Raw genomic sequence first — 19,122 nt, 5'->3', positions numbered from 1 at the left:
TCTACGACTAAAAGTAGTCACGCTCACTACTTAAGTAGATACTTTACCTGCTTTACTCTGAAATGTACTTTAGTACAAAAGTAAAAATGAATCTTTACCGTTAATTCCAGTATATGCACAATAACCCTTTTGATAAATTGTCAAATTGAGAGAAAATAAACAAAAACGTTTTGTTAAACCAATTACTAGCTAGCATTGGCACAGGCTTTTGTCAAAATGTGTTCCCATAGCGCATTGCTCGTTTTGTGAACAGACTAACAACAACAAAAAGGCAACATTTGCTAATAATAAACAACAGAAAAATGGCATCTTACCTGCTGTGTGTGTACAGCATTCACCCCGAATCATTCTCGGAGCCGACGTCGACAATTCTCTTAAACGAGGTCATTGATGGGGAATATCTCGCTTCTCTGAATCTGATGCGTGATTGTCGCTACTGCTCATTGCTTTACATTGCCGCTTTTAAATCCTTCAGATAGCGATCACAAATCAGTCAGTTAAGATCTCAAGCATGTTGACTTTACATCTGTTTTGACATTGAGGTTGAAAAGTACCGTAGTACTATTTTCCCTTGAATGATTGTAATTAGTAGATTAAATGAAAAATTAAATGGGACTAAATAAGTCATGCAGTTGAATAGCAAGGTTAAAGTGTAGTTAGTCATATAGGTCAATATAAGGTGACAAAAAAAAGACTACCTGTCATTATTACTCTTGTAAAGTTTTGATACAGCGCTCAATGCGTACAGTAGATGTAGCAAGTAAATGAACTGTCCAATGACTTTTCCATAGAATTTTTTTTTTTTTTTTTTTTTTTATTGTACAGCCTTGTTCAACAAGTCAGAAACAAAGGCCTAGCTCACCTTAGAATTGTTCAACATGGTTCTATACCCTGTTTATACTTTTTTTGGACATAAAAACCATCACTATCATAGACTGGAAAACATTTGAAAAAAACAATACACTGGCACCATGTACTGTATAGTCTTATACTTAACGCGCATTCCTATTGATAAAAGTAGAAGAAACTTAATGTGGAATTAAATATGTCATTACAAGAAGCAACTAGTCATTGCAGGTACTTTTACTGACAAGTTAGCTTAAAAGTTCAAAAGCAATTGTATAAACTGGTTTCTTTTTTTTTAAGATTGTGGACATTCTAAATATAGAAACATGTATCTGTATTACAAACATACCACCTGTGTGAAAAAACAAGAGATGGCGTAACAGTATTACAAATACAAGTACTGCGTTTTGTTTTGTTTACATTGTTGTTGTTGTTGTTGTTTTTTTTTGCCTTCTTACGATGACACAGCCGAAAAGAAAAACACAGCCACGTGTCGAAAGCAAAATTACATCCCGTAACTGCGTAACTGCGAGAACAACAACCCGCGTTGGCACGTCTTATGTCCACCGACAGCGCGGAGAACGAGGCTCGTGGTTGTGGCGTTGCCAATCAAGACGCAGAAAAAACAAGCAGCTTACTACACTCCTTTTAAGAAAAAACAAAACCATCTCTTTGTCTATTTAAATGAGGTCGGATGTGATAGCTAAGGTGAATTGAAAAAGGCAAAAATGTGCACATTTGGACTGTCTTGTGCTGTTTTTTGAGTGTTTTTTGTAGCGTATATCACTTTTTTCTTGTTTAGCAATGGTTTGCTTTATTTACAGTACAGTGCAAAAGTCTGAGACAACCACTAGATCGGGATTTTTTTTTTTAGCAATGCTAAATGTGTCACTATTCAGTATATACTGAATTTCATCAAATAATAGTCTCTATTTTAATTAAAATAATTGTAATTAAATATCCTTATTAATTTAAAAAAAAAATGATTCAAGTAAATTGTTGTGCACCGTATTTGTTTTAGTTCAGCAATTAGCAAGCTACTTCCTGGTTCATGAACGATGACAAAAAGTTGGCCGATACCATTAGGATTCTGAGGGCTGGATATTCTGTGAAAACAAATCCACGTTTACCTAAATACTCATCAAAATGTGGTTGCTCCTATTTACTAAATGAAAGGTGCCCCAATACTTTTGCACAGTACCGTATGTGAATTTGGCATGAGAAGGTGAAGAGTTTTGGCACTGTTGTTGTTGTTTTCTGACAGCCCTTCAGACATGATTTGTGTTCGGAATCCTTCACTCATTCATTACTCCCTAATCACTATAAAGACATTTTTATACAGTGGTTCAATAATTCATAAAAACAAATACAATACAATAAAAAAATGATGTCATGGCTGTTGCATATTTATAACGTAGCGGCTCAACATCAGCTGGTGGACATGTCGTATTACATATTGAACAAATCAATATATTGTAATTAAACTGTCCTGGCGTTTTTTAAATTTTTGTTTTGGTTTTTTCCCCCTGATTGCTTTTGCGCCATCTTGTGGCATCTTGGTGCCAGGGAATCGAGTTGAAATGAGGGGAGGAGCTATATTTAGTCAGGCCATAGTGCTGTCTAATAAAGAAATAGTGCTTTGCCGCCATCTTGTGGCATCTTTAGGCAGTTATGAACCTTTTTTCGGCGGCATCAATTACTTGCCGCGGAGCCTATAAAATGCCCAACTCACTATAATGTTGGTCATGATGGTGGTACTTGGAAAGCCAAAATATAAATTTTTTTAGGTGGTACTTAGTGTAAAAAAAAAAAAAAAAAAAAAAAAAAAAATGGAGAACCACTGATTTAGGGCATTCTAAATTGGATGGGGAGTGACTCCGAACAGAGCCATGTTCTTCTATGAGTGTCTTTAATGGACGCCTAATCACAAACACAAGCGAGCAAAATGGCGGCATCAATAAACAAATAAGTAGGAGTAATCAAAGCTCGTCAAATGTTGTGCACCTTTTTTTTTTTTTTGCTCTCACAGTGTCGAGGAGCTGTGTGCAAAGTCTCGGAGGGCTTGGACGGTGTAGTGGGGACCCCCCAGCATGAACTCCATGGAGGGGGACCCCGGGGCGGAATCCTCCGAACACACCGAGTCTCTGAAGGGGGACGGGGGGGACAGAGCCAAGGTGTCCTCCAGGGCGAGCTTGTGCCCCTCCGCCCCCTCCTCCTTGGCATCATACATGAAGTCGTGCAAAAGGTCCGGCCTCTCAGCCGGGGGCACCCCCTCCTCGAGGGGTGCCGCCAAAGAGAGCTCTGTCAAGATCAATGGCTCGCCGGCAGGGGGGGCTGGGGCGTGCGAGCGGTGCGTTTCCACCAGGGGGCCCACGTACAGAGCGGGACCGGGGTGGCGCTTGTCGTCGCCAAGCAGGGCGGGCGGTGGCGGCTCTCGCGGGGGCGGGCGGGGGTCTGTGCCAAGGTCGCGGGCGGCGGTGGCGGCGGCGGCGGGGGGCTGACAACTGTGGGGGTCGGGCGTGTTAGTTAGGGGCCTGATGACCGCCGTCTGATTCAGGCTGGCTTCCTGTTTCCTCACATGCACAGACAGTCTGTGCCACACATTGCCCCCGCTCGGAGGGTGTCTTGCACCTGATTCAGACCATGACACAGACTTGCCGTTAGAACTACAAACGAGACAAAGACTCAAGTTACCATCTCGGGGGAGGGAAAACAAGATGGCCGCTCCAGAAAGCAACAAGACAACATGGCTGACATTTAGGAGCTTAGACGATTCATAATGCGCTGCACACTGCATTATGATATCTCTGTAGCCTCCGTAAACTCCTGCACTAATGGAATCTTTGTATTTTTTGTTCTTTCCATTTTCAACTGGCAATCGCAAATCCAAAAACGAAAAAGTGACTATGGTCTTATTTGTTGTTTAATCAGTTGTTTAGTCTGAAATTTCAGTTGTTTGTGTGCGTGTGTGTGTGAGAGGTAATCCTGAATGACGCCCCGCATGAATTATATGTTAGCCTGTTCGCCACCACAATCAGTCTAGACCATGACCGCGATCAGTCAAATGATCCATCCGCCATGTTGTACAAAAGTGTTTGAAACGTTACTATAATATAATAAAATGTTGTTTTTTCAGGGTTTGTTTTTTTTTGAGTCGTGGTTTGTATGGACCTTCACCTTGGGCCCGGGTGACCCTGCCATGGGCGTAAAGCCCCAAACAACTTAGCTTCTAGGATCGCTGGGGCACGCAAACCCCTCCACCATGATAAGATGACAGCTAAGGGAGAAGCCGAAACAACACCTAACAACTCTCACGATGTCATCAGCAGGTTACAACAAAGATACGGAGAGACTGGAAGAGTCACAAAAAGGCATTGAAGTGGACATTCCTTGGAAATTTAAAAAGCAATCAACTCTTGTGAATTTTGCCAACCAGCTCTTGGTTAGGGAACAGCAAGTTGTGCAAAAAGTACTGAAACACTAAACAGGTGGACACGTGTATTGAAAAATTTTGAGAACGTCAAAGTAAGTTCACCTGGAAAGTTTATAGTGCATTTTAGGTTCATCCTGATATTTCTCAAGGAAAAGCCCAATATGCCAAACTTGAGACATACCGTATACACCCGGTTGCGGCTAACATGCTATATCTTTACTGAAGCCCGTTACCCAACTTCAGGGTCTTGTAAACACGAGCAATTAAATATTTCTAGCAAATTCAGTCCTGTGGAGCTTTTTTCCATTTTGTATTTTTAAACGGAGCCAGAAATGGAAATGTGTAAAAAAATCTGCCATTTTGTATATAAAACCAAACAATCAGGCAATTTTTGTTTTTGTTTTGTTCAACGACTAATTGAAAATGGAAGGAACAGTAATACCCAGATTGAATGAGTCAGCTAAAATGAATGCACTCGGTCGACTAGCGCTGCCTCGGAGGAGGTTAGTGCACAAATGTTGGAGGGCTGGCGCACACAGTGTGATTAGTCAGAGGCGTTCATGCTGCGATAAGTCAAATATGAGGTTGATTCGTGGTCCATCGGAAGCAGCAGGAGGCGCCACCTCCTCCTTCAAGGCCTGCAGCAGCGCAATACGTGAATTCATGAATGTAGGAAGTATTATCTCCCTTATGTCTTACAAGACCTCAGCTCCGTTAGCATCAAAGGATTTGGCGTGTAGTTGCCTTTTCGCAACATCTACAACAGTGGTGCATTTTTTTTTTTTAGTAAGTGTTGAGAAAAAGGCCTCTAAAATCCAATAAAGAGCAAAAATGCAGAGGGTAAATCCTTTGCGGTTCGGTGAACTGAAGGTCTCGCAAGGCGTTCTGTCTCCCACTTGCTAGCAAGATAACTAGCTGGTAGCCATTAGCTTATCAGTCAGTCGCCAGTGGAGCCATCAGAGAAGTGAGACAAATGGACGTTTGCCAACAGGCTGCTTGTTTAGGAGGGTTAGAAGGAGGGCAACATACTTTAGCAGGGGTGAGAGACAACATGGAAACATTAACTCCGCCCACGTCCTTACGTCACGCATGTATCCTTGTGTCACTGCTGCGAAGCTCAAAAGAGTGAGTCTTAAGACTTCTAAATCTTATGCTACGGCTAGTTGACCTGTGCAATGTTGTACTACTGTAAATCATTTAAACACCACAGACAGAGTTTAATTCCCGATTAACATGGAGACGTCAATGTCTTATTGATTAGCTTGTTTTTCTAAAGCTTGTCGGGATTTTAATCAGCATAAAACAACTGTGGAAAGTACAGTAGACAATCAAAATCATAGATGAACACTCAAATGATGCATTCAAGGTAGGCACCAATGCAAATTTATAAACCATTGACAATTTTTTTTTTCATACGATATTTCCTCAGTCTTCTGCTTTAATATACAATATTTGACACACCTCACTAATAATTGGTAGCGCTTATCAAAAATATATCATAGTTCCTCAAATAGCATCCTCCACTATAGTCGATGCCACACCTCAGTTACATGCTTGAATAAGCGCCACTTTATCTCACTTACAAATAATTGGTAGTGCTCATCAAAATTGTAAATATCTTGTGTTTCCTCAAATGGTGGCCACACTTCAATTGAACACATCACTGAATAACCATTGCACCTCTGCGCACTTACAATTAATTGGCAGTGCTAATAAAATTCAAAACTATATTTCATCAAATAATGGCCTCCCCACCTCAGTTATTCATTTGAATTATGATCAGTCAGACCCAGGCTTGAAATGTTTTCATTTTCACAGAATTGAAAACTTCCCATGGGAATTAACAGGAATTTATGGGAATGCACGGGAACAAACTAGGAATTTACAAAACTGGAGGTTGGTTCTTAAAAGAGGGAACTTCAATATATATATATTTTAGTGTACCCCTGCCGAAAGCAGCAAGATTTCTTTCACATTAAAGTGAAGTGAAAGTGTGACTTTGGTGAGCCTCCTGAAGCATTTGAGTGTTCATCAGTCCAGTGGTGCTTTGAGATACGAGTTGAATTAGTTCTGTGAATGAAATGGGAAATGCCACATGTGGCATGTATCTCAAGGCATCAGTGTACTTGGAGTAACAGTACGGTTAAGAAGATGCGAGCGGACTCACTTGGCGTTGCCAGATGCGGGCTTCTTCCTGCGGAACATGTTGAGGAAGCTGTTAGTCCCGCCCGCGGCGGCCGACTTGCCGTCGCCGACGTGCATTCGCACCACGTCGGACGTGGTGAAGGCGCTTCGGACGTTTCTCTCGGGCTTGGCGATGATAATGTACATCTTGGGCGTGAACATGCAGCCCAGAGCCACGGTGACGCTCAGGCTGACGGAGAAGGAGGTGGTGATGATTTTGTAGTTGGAGCCGAAGTAGATGGGCACGAAAGCCAGCCAGATGATGCAGGTGGTGTACATGGTGAAGGCGATGTATTTCGCCTCGTTGAAATTGGCCGGGACGTTGCGTGTCTTGAAGGCGTAGTAGGTGCAGCTCATGATGAGGAGGCCGTTGTAGCCCAGCGGCGCCACCATGCCAAGGTTGCTGGTGTTGCAGATGAGGTAGACCTCGCGGATGCTGGGGTACGACTTGATCGGCTCAGGCGGCTCCAGGATGATGAGGGTGACCTCCAGGGTGAGTTGGACGCTGATCAGCATGAAGGCGATGATGACCTGCGCCCAGGCGCTCATGAAACGCGGCTTCCTGGTGCAAATCTTCTTCTTGCTGCCCGCCAGGATGCGAGCGATGCGGTTGGTCTTTGTCACCAGCGCCGAGTAGCACATGGCTGACGACAAGCCCACCAGGAGGCGCTGCAGGTAGCAGGAGGGCACGGTGGGCCGGGCGATCAGGGTGAATGGGCAGATGTAGCCCAGGAAGATGCCCGCCAGGATGATGTAGCACAGCTCTCGACTGGAGGATTTGACGACGGGAGTGTCGCGGTACTGGATGAAGACAAAAGTGACGAAGGAGGTGATGAGGATGCCCACGCAGGAGAACGCCACCGCCACCATGGATTCCACGTCGGCCCAGTCCAGATACTTCAGGGGCAGCGGCTGGCAGCCTGGGAAGCAAAAATAATATGTTAAGAGGTGTTGTTCAGTTACTGTAAGAATAAATAAATAAATAAATAAATAAAAGGGGGGGGGGGGGGGGGATTGGTCACAAAAAAAATTGCAATATTTTAACATTATTTATTACATATGACTCTTTGAAGTTTTGGTACAGATTTAAGCAAGAATCATGGAAGTTGATGCACATGATTTGCTTTTGTGGGCCACATAAAATTATGTGGCAGGCCGGATTTGGCCCCCAGGCCTCGAGTTTGACACCTGTCTTGCATCAGCAAAAAACTCTCACACCCAAAAAAATGTCAGTCACACCAAAAAAAAAAAAAACGCATACACTTAGGCTACCAAAAAACACACACACCAAATAAACTCACTCACACAAAACTCACACACCCAAAAACATTTCACAATCACACCAAAAGAAAAATCTCTCAACAACAAAAAACTTCTCACAATCACACGTAAAAAAAAAATCTGCACTCACACTAAAAATCTAAAACTAAAAACTCTCATGCTGTAAAAAATAAAACATCTCATACACAAACTACAAAAACTCTCTCACACCAAAAAAACACCCTTAAAATCCTCACACAGCCAAAATCACACTTGTACCAATAATCCGCTCACACACCCAAAACCCTGTCACATACCAAAACTATTAGAATTATTTTCCCCCAAAAAAGTTTAATAAAAAAATTTCAATTATAAATTGTAAAAAAAAAAAAAAAAGAAAATAATGTCAGAAGATATTACACTACTTTTAACATTTTTTAAAAGTTGAATGTTACAAGATATTGGATTTTTTAACTTTTCATTTTTTAAGATATCCCAATTTTTTTGTCATTAAAATGAACAATTTTAATGTTAAAAGCCATCACACTAATACTAATTACTTTTTAAGATTTCTTTTTCCCCTTTTCAATATATTTAGCCGCTTAGCATATGTTGCCCTCCAGTATATTGTGCAAAGTCCCTGATTTATACAATCAATGCATTTATTTGTATAAGGTTAAAAATTGGATGGGACAACTTGTAACAGCAAACATGTAGACTGTTTACAGTTCAAAATAGGATTTTACACCTGGGAACTGAGAGCTCAACTTAACTCATTCACTGCCAGCCTTCCCAGTTAACATGGATATTTGACTTGTAAAGCAGTCAATGGCAGTGAATGTGTTAATAGATCGTTGTCAAAACCCCGACGGTCAAGTTTGGCAAAGAGCACACGCGTGGGGAATACAATGACGGACACGCTTTAGCGTCTCCCACCTGTCAAGTCGTCAGCGGGCCACCAACCCAGTTCGCAAGCCTTGCAGGTGAACTCATCCAGGACGATCTCATTTTCCTTGCACGTGGTGCAGATCCAGCAGCAGCTCACCTCGCCCTTCCTGATCACCTGCGAACGCAAACAGGCCGCTCGAGTCAACCGCGTCCTCGTTCATCACGTCGACGGTTGTTGAGACGCCGTTTATAGGACAAGGACGTCGGCTTTTTTCTGCACTCCGCACCCGAGCCAGCTGTTAGCGCTGCTGTGATATGTAAAGCAGGGTGATAAGTGGGTCAGGAAACAAAGTGAGGGGAGGATGCATCGTCCCTCAGGGCAACTTAGTGTGTAAAGCTTGACTCAAAACAATCAGCTCTCCGGATGAGGAAAATCAGGGCAAGCCCCAAAACTGGGGAGAACGCAAGTGTTTCAATTATTTATTTTTTTTAATATTTTTTTATTTACCCGCTCAAGCTGCGATACAGTGGTGCCTTGAGATGAGAGTCCAATTCATTCCGAGACCACGCTGGTAACTCAAAACTACGGTGGAAAACATCACAACATAGCGATAATTAGGCACACCAGAAGTGAGCTCCCGCTATTAATTCAAGAGGAGGACGTATTTTCAGCTATATTCTACTTTTATTATAATTACTTTTTGTATTTTTTTTCTACAATATAATAATATAGTAATATTGATGTTTTGTTTCTACATTATATTAATATTTGCCATCAACTGTTAAAAGTAAATGAATATATTTTTAAAAAAGGAAATGTAAATAATGTTTGTTCCAGTATATAATTATTTTCAAATCGTGTTTTATTTCCCTCATAGGTTGCATGAATTCCCGCTTAAACTTGACAGCTATGTGTGTGTGTGTGTGTGTGTGTCTGTGAGGTGGCAAGATGAATTAATCATAGTCAAAATCATTTCAGAGTGGAATCACCTGTTAGTTTTTACCATGATGTAAAAAGTTGGTGTTTATTAGAAGTGCAGCGTTTCGTATTCGACCGGACAATTATCAGAGCACCAATTGAGGAAATACGGTAAAAGAGATTGGCTGGCGACACACCAGATACACAACAAATGTGTATGAGTGTACACGATGTGTCCTTGGACAAAGAGAAACAAGCAGCCAAGGATGCTTTGGATGATTACCAAGGAGAACAAAAGCGATGACTCACTGGCCAAAAAAAAAAAAAGGCCCATCACATTCAAGCAGTGACAAAGGTGCCAATGGAAACACGGGCGCAGGATTCTGAATGCCAGAAAGCTATGGAGAGGAACCACTCGAGCAATGTGCTTTGAACTCAAGCGCATCTTGAGCGGAATCACTTCTTCTGCACTTCGATGCGTCCGCTTGATCGGCGTTGGATCGGAACAGCAACAATGGCGGGGCCTAAGCGGAGCGCTCGCAACGGTCGCTCATCGCCAACGGATGGCGCCGTCGTAGCCTCGAGCTCAGTTCGAAATGCTTTGATAATGCCCACGTCTTTATTGACCTGAAGGGGCAGTCTGGCAATTTTTCTCCTTTGGAGGTAATAGGCAGAGGTGGGTAGAGTAGCCACAAATTGTACTCAAGTAAGAGTACTGTTACTTTACAATAATATGGTCCCTCCCCCAGATGTTTTGGTTCAGTTAAGCTAATTCGGTGGAAAGAGTAAGCGAACGCATCTCCATACCTTGATCTGTCCTTTGGAGCAGGGGTCACTGCAGACCGAGCGCACCATGTCGCTGCTGTTCATCCACAGCTTGTTGTCGTCGATGCTCAGGACGCCCTCGTGCCAGGAGCCCACGTTAATGTAGTCGTAGCGGCCGTCCTCCACGTTCTGCAGATTCATAATATCGTACCTGAAAGGCAGAGAACACAGACAAGCCTGGATGTCGGAGGCAGGAGAGTCTGACAAGTAATTTATCGATAATGATTCCATCCCGCGTTTCTTAGCCGAAGCCAATTCAAAAGCAGACGTCACGGCAACGAGTTGTGCCAGCGCACGACGTGGGCCCATTTCGCCGGCGAGGACTAACCGCCAGCTGACAAACGAATGACACGCCGGAGCTTTTTGACTGTCAAACGCTGTCCGTTCGACTCAAGCCAGATGAAAGCCGCTGAATCTGTTCTGGTTGAAACGAATTTACATCCATCCCAGCTCGATATTTTCTACATGACCGTAATAAACAATGGAAAACACCAAGGGCCTGATTTACTTTGATCCCAAATGGCGGGTGCTCAATTGCGTGTTCACGCTAACAGATTCCGGCACAATTGGCAAACAGGTGTTGAGACTGTTGCCGTTTGGAAATATAACTGCTGTCCACCCTCATAGGTCTTCCTTTTAAGGACTCACCACGGGTTCTCAATAGGGTTGAGGTCAGGGGATGATGGTGGCCACGGCGGTTTTTCTCAATTTATACCAACAGCAGCCTTGATGGCTGAAAGATGCATTACGATTATTATGCCCTTTCCTACTTGTTTTATATTTAAGGCTGAGAAGTGTTTTTCATACAAATATTTACTGTAATTAGTTTAACTTTACAATTGTGTTAGGATAGATTACTCCACTCAACTTTATTGATAGCACTTTAACAACACCTGTAGCTGTAAAAACGTGATTATTTCCTAATTAAAATATACAAGTGCTCTGTTGACATTGCCACTTAGCATACAGGAGATGTAGAGTTTTATTCCCCCTTTTCATATTGTGTGAATTTGTAATTTCACGATCACAGTGTCCATGACGTCATTCACGTTTGAAATGTAAACAAACAACTGCGGTTTTCTAACGGCCGAGAGTTTGTTCGTTGACAAGATTAGTGATAAACTACGGCGCATTCCAACTCGTGCTCACAAGCTTACAACTGTAGTTGGGTTACTAGCCACATGCTGCTTCACCATCTCTGAAGCTAATTTATATTATGATCACATGTAGCAGTCTGCTCTGGCTCTTTACCTTCCAGGGGTGTCTCCGTTTTGGTCGAAGTAGATGTCCTCCCCAGAGACACCCCTGAAGGACGTCTTGAGAAGATAGTCGAGAAGCTTGCTGCCGTCAATGGGGTCCATGGCCTCGCACAGCCCCGTCTGGCCCGGGCACAGCTCCCTGTGCATGTCGTGGAGGCCGTGCGCCATGGCGTAGATGGCGTTGATGACGAAGCCCATTTTGCTGTCCTGAACGTAGTTTTCGTGCAGGCTCTTGTTTCCTGTTCGGGGACGAAAGACAAGGCCTTCAGCGTTCAGATGGTGTCCTTCAGTTACATCCCAAAATCGCAAATTCAAATTCAAATTCAAAATGTGGGATTGCATTGAACTAGAGTTGGATTATCTGTTTTGAAACAAAATACAGTGGCACATGCCTGTAAAGTGGTACGAATTTGTGATTTTGCCAAAATGTTGAGGAAAAATTATGCAAAAAATAAATAAAGAAATAAATTGCTGTCAACGTGCATATTCAGTAGAAAACAAAAAGGTGCGATCTCAGTGGTTAGTGTGATCAAACGGTGTCTTTTGTGTCCACTTTCAAGTTTAACTGATGCAGCCTCGATTCTAGAGGACAACCAAACCATCTGATGACATTACAGGTTTTTACCGACCAACGCATCAATCAAACTTGAGGTATCAAGTGCTCACAGAGTGCACAGTGCGGTTCTGATAAATACTAGTGTGTACAATAATCTACTTACCACCTTGAAGGTCTTAAAAAAAAAAAAAAAAAAAAAAAATTAAATTAGAGAAAGTAGAGCAGTATCTATGAGGGTATTGCTCCTTTAAAAGCTGTGGTTTGATTATTCGTGATTCAAAAAGTGTTTACAACATCAGAATTTACCGTGGTCACCTTTTGAGGGCGAAGGGAAGGAGTAATGAGAGAGAAAAAACAAGGAAGATGTAATTTTTTTTAAACCTATTTCTCATTTTCACTTTTCCACTACTTCCGCATTTGTCAAACGTCTGTGCAGAGTTTAAAACCCACTCACCGGAGCAGACTTTCTTGTAGTTCTTGTTCTCCTGAGGATGGCCGGGCAGACGGCATTGAAAGCGGTACTGCCAGAACTCCGGGAACCAGGGGTTCCTGGTGTTGGTGTCCAGTCGCAGCTTCAGGTAGTAGTCGTCGAAGGTCTTGACCACCGCGGACTGCAGCTTCATGGTGATGCCTCCCTTGGCTTCCTGCTCGTAGCCCTCCACCACCTCGTCGCGGTCGGCCCACCCGTCGCTACGTGGGGGCAGAGAAAGACATGCAGCTATTAATAATTAAAAAAAAGATTGCTTGAAAAAAGAAAAAAAATTAGCTCCAGCTTCACTTGACCTTGTTAGATGAATGGAAGATGGATGGATGGATGGATGGATAAAAAAAAAGATGGAACTCTTTACCTCACATCTGGCCCATGTCACCTGAGATGGAAACCAGCTCCAGTTCCCCTTGACCTTGTTGGATGGACGGATGGACAGACAGACAGATGAATGATCTTAAAACAAAGACACTTTTGTTAAGTCAAAAAGCAACACAGTGGAGCCTTCAATTCCTGTGAAGTGACATTAAATGTATCTTCTAAATTTGACACACCAATGAAAAGAGTGTTGTTAACAACCCTGCCAAATTTGAAAAGTATATAAAACGAGGCTTCAAAATCATGACGTGCGAGCACTCACGGCCGACAACGAGGCACTCTGAAACGGCCAGGCAAGCTGACTATCTGAAGGGAAGATGTATTTTCGAGTTGCAGGCATAGCTAGCTCGCCAACTGCACATCGTAATTAAACTGGATAATCGCTGCTGCGAACAAAGGTGCTCAGTTTTTATGTAGCTGTGGAGGGAGCAACTCATGCTAGGGCCCAAGTGAGTCACTGGGGGCTGTTTTAGCCACGCCCCAAAAATCAGGAAACCGGTGAAAAACAGTTTAACTCTATATCTCCACAATTCCATACGACATAGTTCTCGGGCTTTGCGCGTTTTCAGCAATTATCTTCAAACATGTATAATGTATTGAGAAACAAATCTCTAAATTCACTTTGCAGGGTCTTTAATAAAACTTTGTGGCTTTGAGATGAACAGGGAATCTTCAAAACACTCAGCCGTGCATGTTTGTCTTCATTTGAATAACACTACTCCACTGGGATGCGATTTAGCCTTTCCCATATCCCTTTCGCGACATTAAATTGGTCTGTCGGTGGCTTATCTCAAATTGAGGAGCAGCAAACTGTCAATTTCAAAACGGACGAACATCTCAAGAGTGACGCCGCCACCGCGACCGTTGGCTTCCAAGTACTCGGCCAGCTTGATACCTTTACCTAACAAGCTCATCTGCCGGCAGGGCATTAAGAAAAACACCAGTCGACGGGACAAATAAAAGACCACCGAGCGCTCTGTGCGCTGCTCGTTCTCCCCGAGCTTTGGCGGGACGCGGCCTTAATACCTGCAGCATTGACAGCTACGCGCCAATTAGGCATGACTCACCGCGGAAGCAATTACCTCACACACACACGGGATGTTCAGGGTGACAGATAAGGACAAGCATCTGTGTGCGTGTGCGTGTGCGTGTGCGTGTGTGTGTGTGTGTGGGTCACCCCTTTCTGGACATAATTAGTGTCCATCATAGGAGAGGAGGCACAATCAAATGTGAGAGATCTGAAATTCAGCCTCTCTCTTAGCTGTACTGCTTCTAGTACATGTATGTGATGTTGGAAATTGTATTTATTTATTTATTTTTGGGTCCAATCATATTTCAGCCTCTATGAGTTGCCATGTCGAGCTAATCTGCCTCGGGTCCGCCGAATCAGTAGTGCCGGCCGATGTAACTTTAACTATAAAGTTACTATACAGTGGTGCCTGGAAATGAGAGTTGACTTCATTCTCCGACAACCCATTGAAATGAATGGAAATGCGATTCAGTCGTTCCAGCCTCCTCAAACAAAAACAACTACTGTAAAACATTTTGAATTGTTTTTTTTTTTTAACTAAGGAAAATAGTACTCTATCAAATTGTACATTATAAAACATAGTAACCATTAAACCGAATGCAAAGAATTTTGTGCATCATTAATTCATTGTGGCTTTTTCTAGTGTGCAAAACTTGGCCATCGGGCAGCAGTGCAATGCAGCCATGCAAACATACAATACATAGATTGCACTCGAACTAATGTAAGTGACTGTAATTTGCAGTAATATTAGTCCCTTTTTGTGCAGAGGATAAAGAATATATACCTGTGTTATATTGTCTGTCTATATGCGTTGCTGCACCATTTGTGTTCAAATACCATTCCGTAAAGTGTTATAACGCAGTCACATAGATGCTATTATGTATTTTTGAGGAAACTGCAAAAATAGGTTTTAATTAATTACATGAAAAATTACTGTGCTGATGAAAAATAAAAATGCGGTGGCAAAATATGTTAGTAAATATTGGTCCATAAAAATTCATTGTCTTTGTACAAAAAGTAAAACACAAATAAATAAAAATTCCAGGCATTTATTTATTTATACAAAATCTGGCCTTTTCCTATAACCAACATCGTTTGCCTGCTCACAATTTCCAACTAAATTCTTGTGAGGTCATATTGGGTCCATTTGATGACAAATGGAGACAGATTTCTATTTTTTATTTTATTTTATTTTTTGGAACACAGGAGAAACAGTGGAGGAAAAAAAGCAACTCGGCACTTCACAAATAATTCACGAAGCACTGGAGACATGAATGTTTTCCCAGGCAAAAATGGCATCTTCTCACTTTGCTCTCTTAGGATGGTGCCGAACTCAACGTGGCGGAGGCTCATCACTTCTTTTTTGGACCGCCGGGGAACATCTATTGTGGGACAAAATCTCCTTTCGCCGCACTTCTAGAGGGCTGCAACGTCACACCGCATTTTCACAGGGCCCATTACGGTATAATGTGCGTCGAAAATACCTGAGGAGCACTTTTATAACTCAATTGAAGCAAAGCTGCCAGTTTGGAATCCTTTTTTTTGTTTTTTTTATACTCAAAATGAAGGATACTTTTGACTTTGAGGACTTGAATCCAAACTTTTCATGTAGACTAAGTAGTGGTTGGAAGTAGCCAAGCACAAATACTTATTGTACTTAAAGGAAAAATACTGTAAATGTCTTCTAAATGTAGCACACCACAGAGAACCCTGTATTTAAATTTGGCAGAACTACGAAAAAATGAAGGCTACTTGGTTGATTTTTCCATGCCGTGACAATGAGGCACTCTAAAGTGGCCATGTCACACTGAAAACCTCAGTCCACATGCTGGCTGTCAAGTTGGATCTTTTTCAAAAAAAAGAAAATGCCCCCCCCACCTTGCTCCTTTCTCTGGATGACATAAGCGGACTCACAGCCAACAATGACTCGCTCTGAAGCGGCCACGCGAGCCCGAAGTCCCTGCCCACACGTGGTCTGTCACGTCAGACTTGCTAAAAAACATTTTCCCCCCTTCCTCGCTCCTGTGCCTCTCACTGCTGACAACGAGGCGCTCTAAAGCTGCCGGGAAGGGAGGATGTATTTTGTTAGTTAGCTCGCTAGCCGCATTTCGCAATCGCGCTGGCTAACTGCTCACTCTGGCCTCCAAAGTGCATCACGTTTTAGCACCCCCCCCAAAAAAAAAAAATTCATTAATTTTAAAAATAAGAATAATAAATAAATAAATCATGAAAACTAAAATAGTGACAAACAGTTTAACGCTATAGCTCCACAATTAAGTACCATATAGTTCTCAGTTGTTGCACGTTAACCCTAACCCTAACCCAAGTACGGCGCTAGTAATTTTGCCAACTCTGGGAGTAAGTGTAATCCAACACGTTTACTCTCCTCACTTATAAAGTCGATCGGTGGGCCAGACTAGCGCGATAAATGTATCGTCTCCACCGAGGCGTAGAGAGCACACCTTAATGGGCCCGATCACTCTTTCCGAAGAGGCCCCGGAGTCGGCAGAGCTCAGCGGGCTGCGGTGAAGCATTCCGCGTGCGGCACGATTGGCGTTAGCTCAGCTTCAACGGCCCCTCGGATTTGAGGGGGTTCCGCCAAAGCGGACGCTCCGCAGCAATCAGATTGTTGACACGAGGAAGGAAGCTTTACAGGAGGACCCCTTGGGACTCTCCATTAAGGCTCCTGTTGGGTCAAACTGACTGACCCATTTTCAAGTTTAAAAATGTAAGAAAATGCAGTGGTGTTTTGTGATAGGGAAGTCATCAAAACGTGATCAACCAATCTACTGCCTGAACAGAAAATAACAATAACAATATCCGTCTTATCTTTGCTCACTTTGGCTCCACTTAGCAACATTGTGCGCACAAGTGTAAGAAGGAAAAAAAGGGGGAAAAAAAGGTGTTTATGCAGCCAAAGTGTTTGCTTCACAGTAGGATGAGAAAAATAATAAGCCCAAGGCTCGGGCTAATCTCGGCAGTGCAATCTAAATCCCGGTTATTTTTCCTCTTTCCGAAGATTTGATGGGAATGATTCAAGTCGGTTTTATCTCGGTAGGCAAATTTGCCATGGAAGGCAGGGATGTCTTTCAAAGTGATTGCTGAGTGACGATTGTGGACATTCAGAGGCGTGTCGAGGATAATTCCGTTCGTGACGCAACTTGGCAGCGCTCCCCCAATGGTCTACTTTCAGCCGGCTCGCACATTTGTATATTTATGAAGCCATGAATTAATTGGTAGGGCAGAGATTTAATCACATGCACTCTTTCCCCCTGGAGGACCAACAGGAAGAGTTAGTTTAAAAAGAGGAAAGGGAAAAGGTGGTGGTGGTGGGTGGGGGAGGGGCATCGAGGAGGGCTCTCCTAATTGCTGTACGTGAGAGTGAAGATAAAAGTTCAGGTAGTTCATGGAAAAACTTTTTTTTTTTCCCCATGTCAACTGAGGATAGCATTACCATGGGAAGAACAGTTTTTTCATCTTGCAAAAGAAATGCAGAAAGAATAGCTGAGGGGCAAAAATGTATTAGGGCCAAGGCCTTTAATTTTATACATGCATTAACTGTATATTGGAATTTATGTCATGTCAAAGTGGGGTTTAAAACATCCATCCATCCATTTTCTGTGCCGCTTCTCCTCACTAGGGTCGCGGGCGTGCCGGAGCCCATCCCAGCTGTCATCGGGCAGGAGGCGGGGTACACCCTGAACTGGTTGCTAGCCAATCGCGGGGCACATACAAACAAACAACCATTTGCACTCACATTCACACCTACGGGCAATTTAGAGTTGTCAATCAACCTAGCATGCATGTTTTTGGGATGTGGGAGGAAAGCGGAGTGCCCGGTCCACCGTGCCGCGCAATAAATCATCGCCCGTCAATTCAAATTAATGATTGAAATCGGTCTCAGAGGTGCTGCCGTTTTGGTTAGCAAGCAGTCAATTCTGAGATCGTTACTACGCTTTTTTTGTTCTTCCTCGACGCGAAAAAGGAGTTCTCTCTTTGAAGGGAGACATTGACAGTATTTTTCTCAAGTGGATGCAGGAGGTCTGTTATTTGTGGAAATGTGACCACTAGCGTCAATCGTGCGATAGCAGACTGGTTATAGCCTCACTATTGTTGTCAATTAACATCAGAAGCGCGTCATCCATATTCAGATACGTCCTATTCTATTGGTAGTGGGTATCGTTTCAATGCTGTACTTCCTAGAGGCCGCCATTGTGTCCTTATATTTAATTACAGTTTGTGTTGTTGTTTCTCGCACGTCAGCCATATTCTTGCGGCGCCGCTGACAGACTGAGTGACAGATCCGCCGCCAGACAAACCCACCATCCCTCTGTCATGAGCCCAAACAACATCGACATGGCGGTGGCGGGACAAACACAGCACGCAAAGCGGCTTTTATTCCAGTGTACACCAAATAAAGTCATTAAAATTGATAGCCTGAGAGATGAAATATTGTTTATGGGACAGGAAAACTAAAGTGGGTGAGTTGAGTTTTTCAGCAAGTTGGTGTGGAAGAGGTTCTCGCCCAACTTGTCTGTGAAATTCAGGTTTTTAAACCGCTGTACTGACTAGCAGATCCCTGTAGATGGCGACGTAGCATCACTTCGGATTTAATATTAGCGCAGCTTTTTGAGTAGAAGGTAAAGATTCTCCGCTCGTCACCTGGATGATGGACAAGTTTAGGCACCTCACACTCTAAAGTATGAGTATGTATATGTATGCATAAAGAGAGTATGTGTCACGGTAGGTGGTAGAAAGTGTGTGTCGCAACGGTGAGAAAAGATGCCGCAGTTCATGGAGTGAATGGCGAACGCCATGTGAAAAACAATAAAAAGTATAAAGTCGCTGACGTTCAATCGGGCCGTGTGGTGAGTCAGAGTCGCTCGCGCCGCATTTGATAGTTGTGTATCGGTTTTATTTTGCCATCAAAAGGCCTCTCTCATTCTTGTTTTTGCTGTTTTAATAGTGTGAGCGGTCACAAAAGCAAAACAATACTAGTGTCAAATTCACTGTTCTGCTTGACGGACTTTTCACGGACTGAGTACCACGCTTTAAGA

General features: G+C 43.0%; 1 protein-coding gene across 1 annotated transcript in view; it reads right to left on the bottom strand.

The window, feature by feature from the left end:
• Positions 1–2,646: 2,646 nt before the first annotated feature.
• Positions 2,647–19,122, bottom strand: part of grm1a (glutamate receptor, metabotropic 1a) — a 30,347-nt gene continuing 13,871 nt past the window's right edge. The window contains exons 5-10 of the mRNA XM_061753599.1: positions 12,625–12,860; positions 11,607–11,853; positions 10,338–10,506; positions 8,660–8,786; positions 6,447–7,383; positions 2,647–3,512 (exon numbers count right to left, since the gene is read on the bottom strand). Of these exons, the coding sequence (XP_061609583.1) occupies positions 2,870–3,512; positions 6,447–7,383; positions 8,660–8,786; positions 10,338–10,506; positions 11,607–11,853; positions 12,625–12,860 (2,359 nt within the window). The 3' untranslated portion in view covers positions 2,647–2,869. The remainder of the gene's footprint in view (positions 3,513–6,446; positions 7,384–8,659; positions 8,787–10,337; positions 10,507–11,606; positions 11,854–12,624; positions 12,861–19,122) is intronic.

Source organism: Phyllopteryx taeniolatus, chromosome 18, assembly GCF_024500385.1.
Source record: "Phyllopteryx taeniolatus isolate TA_2022b chromosome 18, UOR_Ptae_1.2, whole genome shotgun sequence".
Lineage (NCBI taxonomy): Eukaryota > Metazoa > Chordata > Actinopteri > Syngnathiformes > Syngnathidae > Phyllopteryx > Phyllopteryx taeniolatus.
Note: the sequence above shows the minus strand (reverse complement) of the source record. Positions and strands in the feature narration are given on the sequence as shown.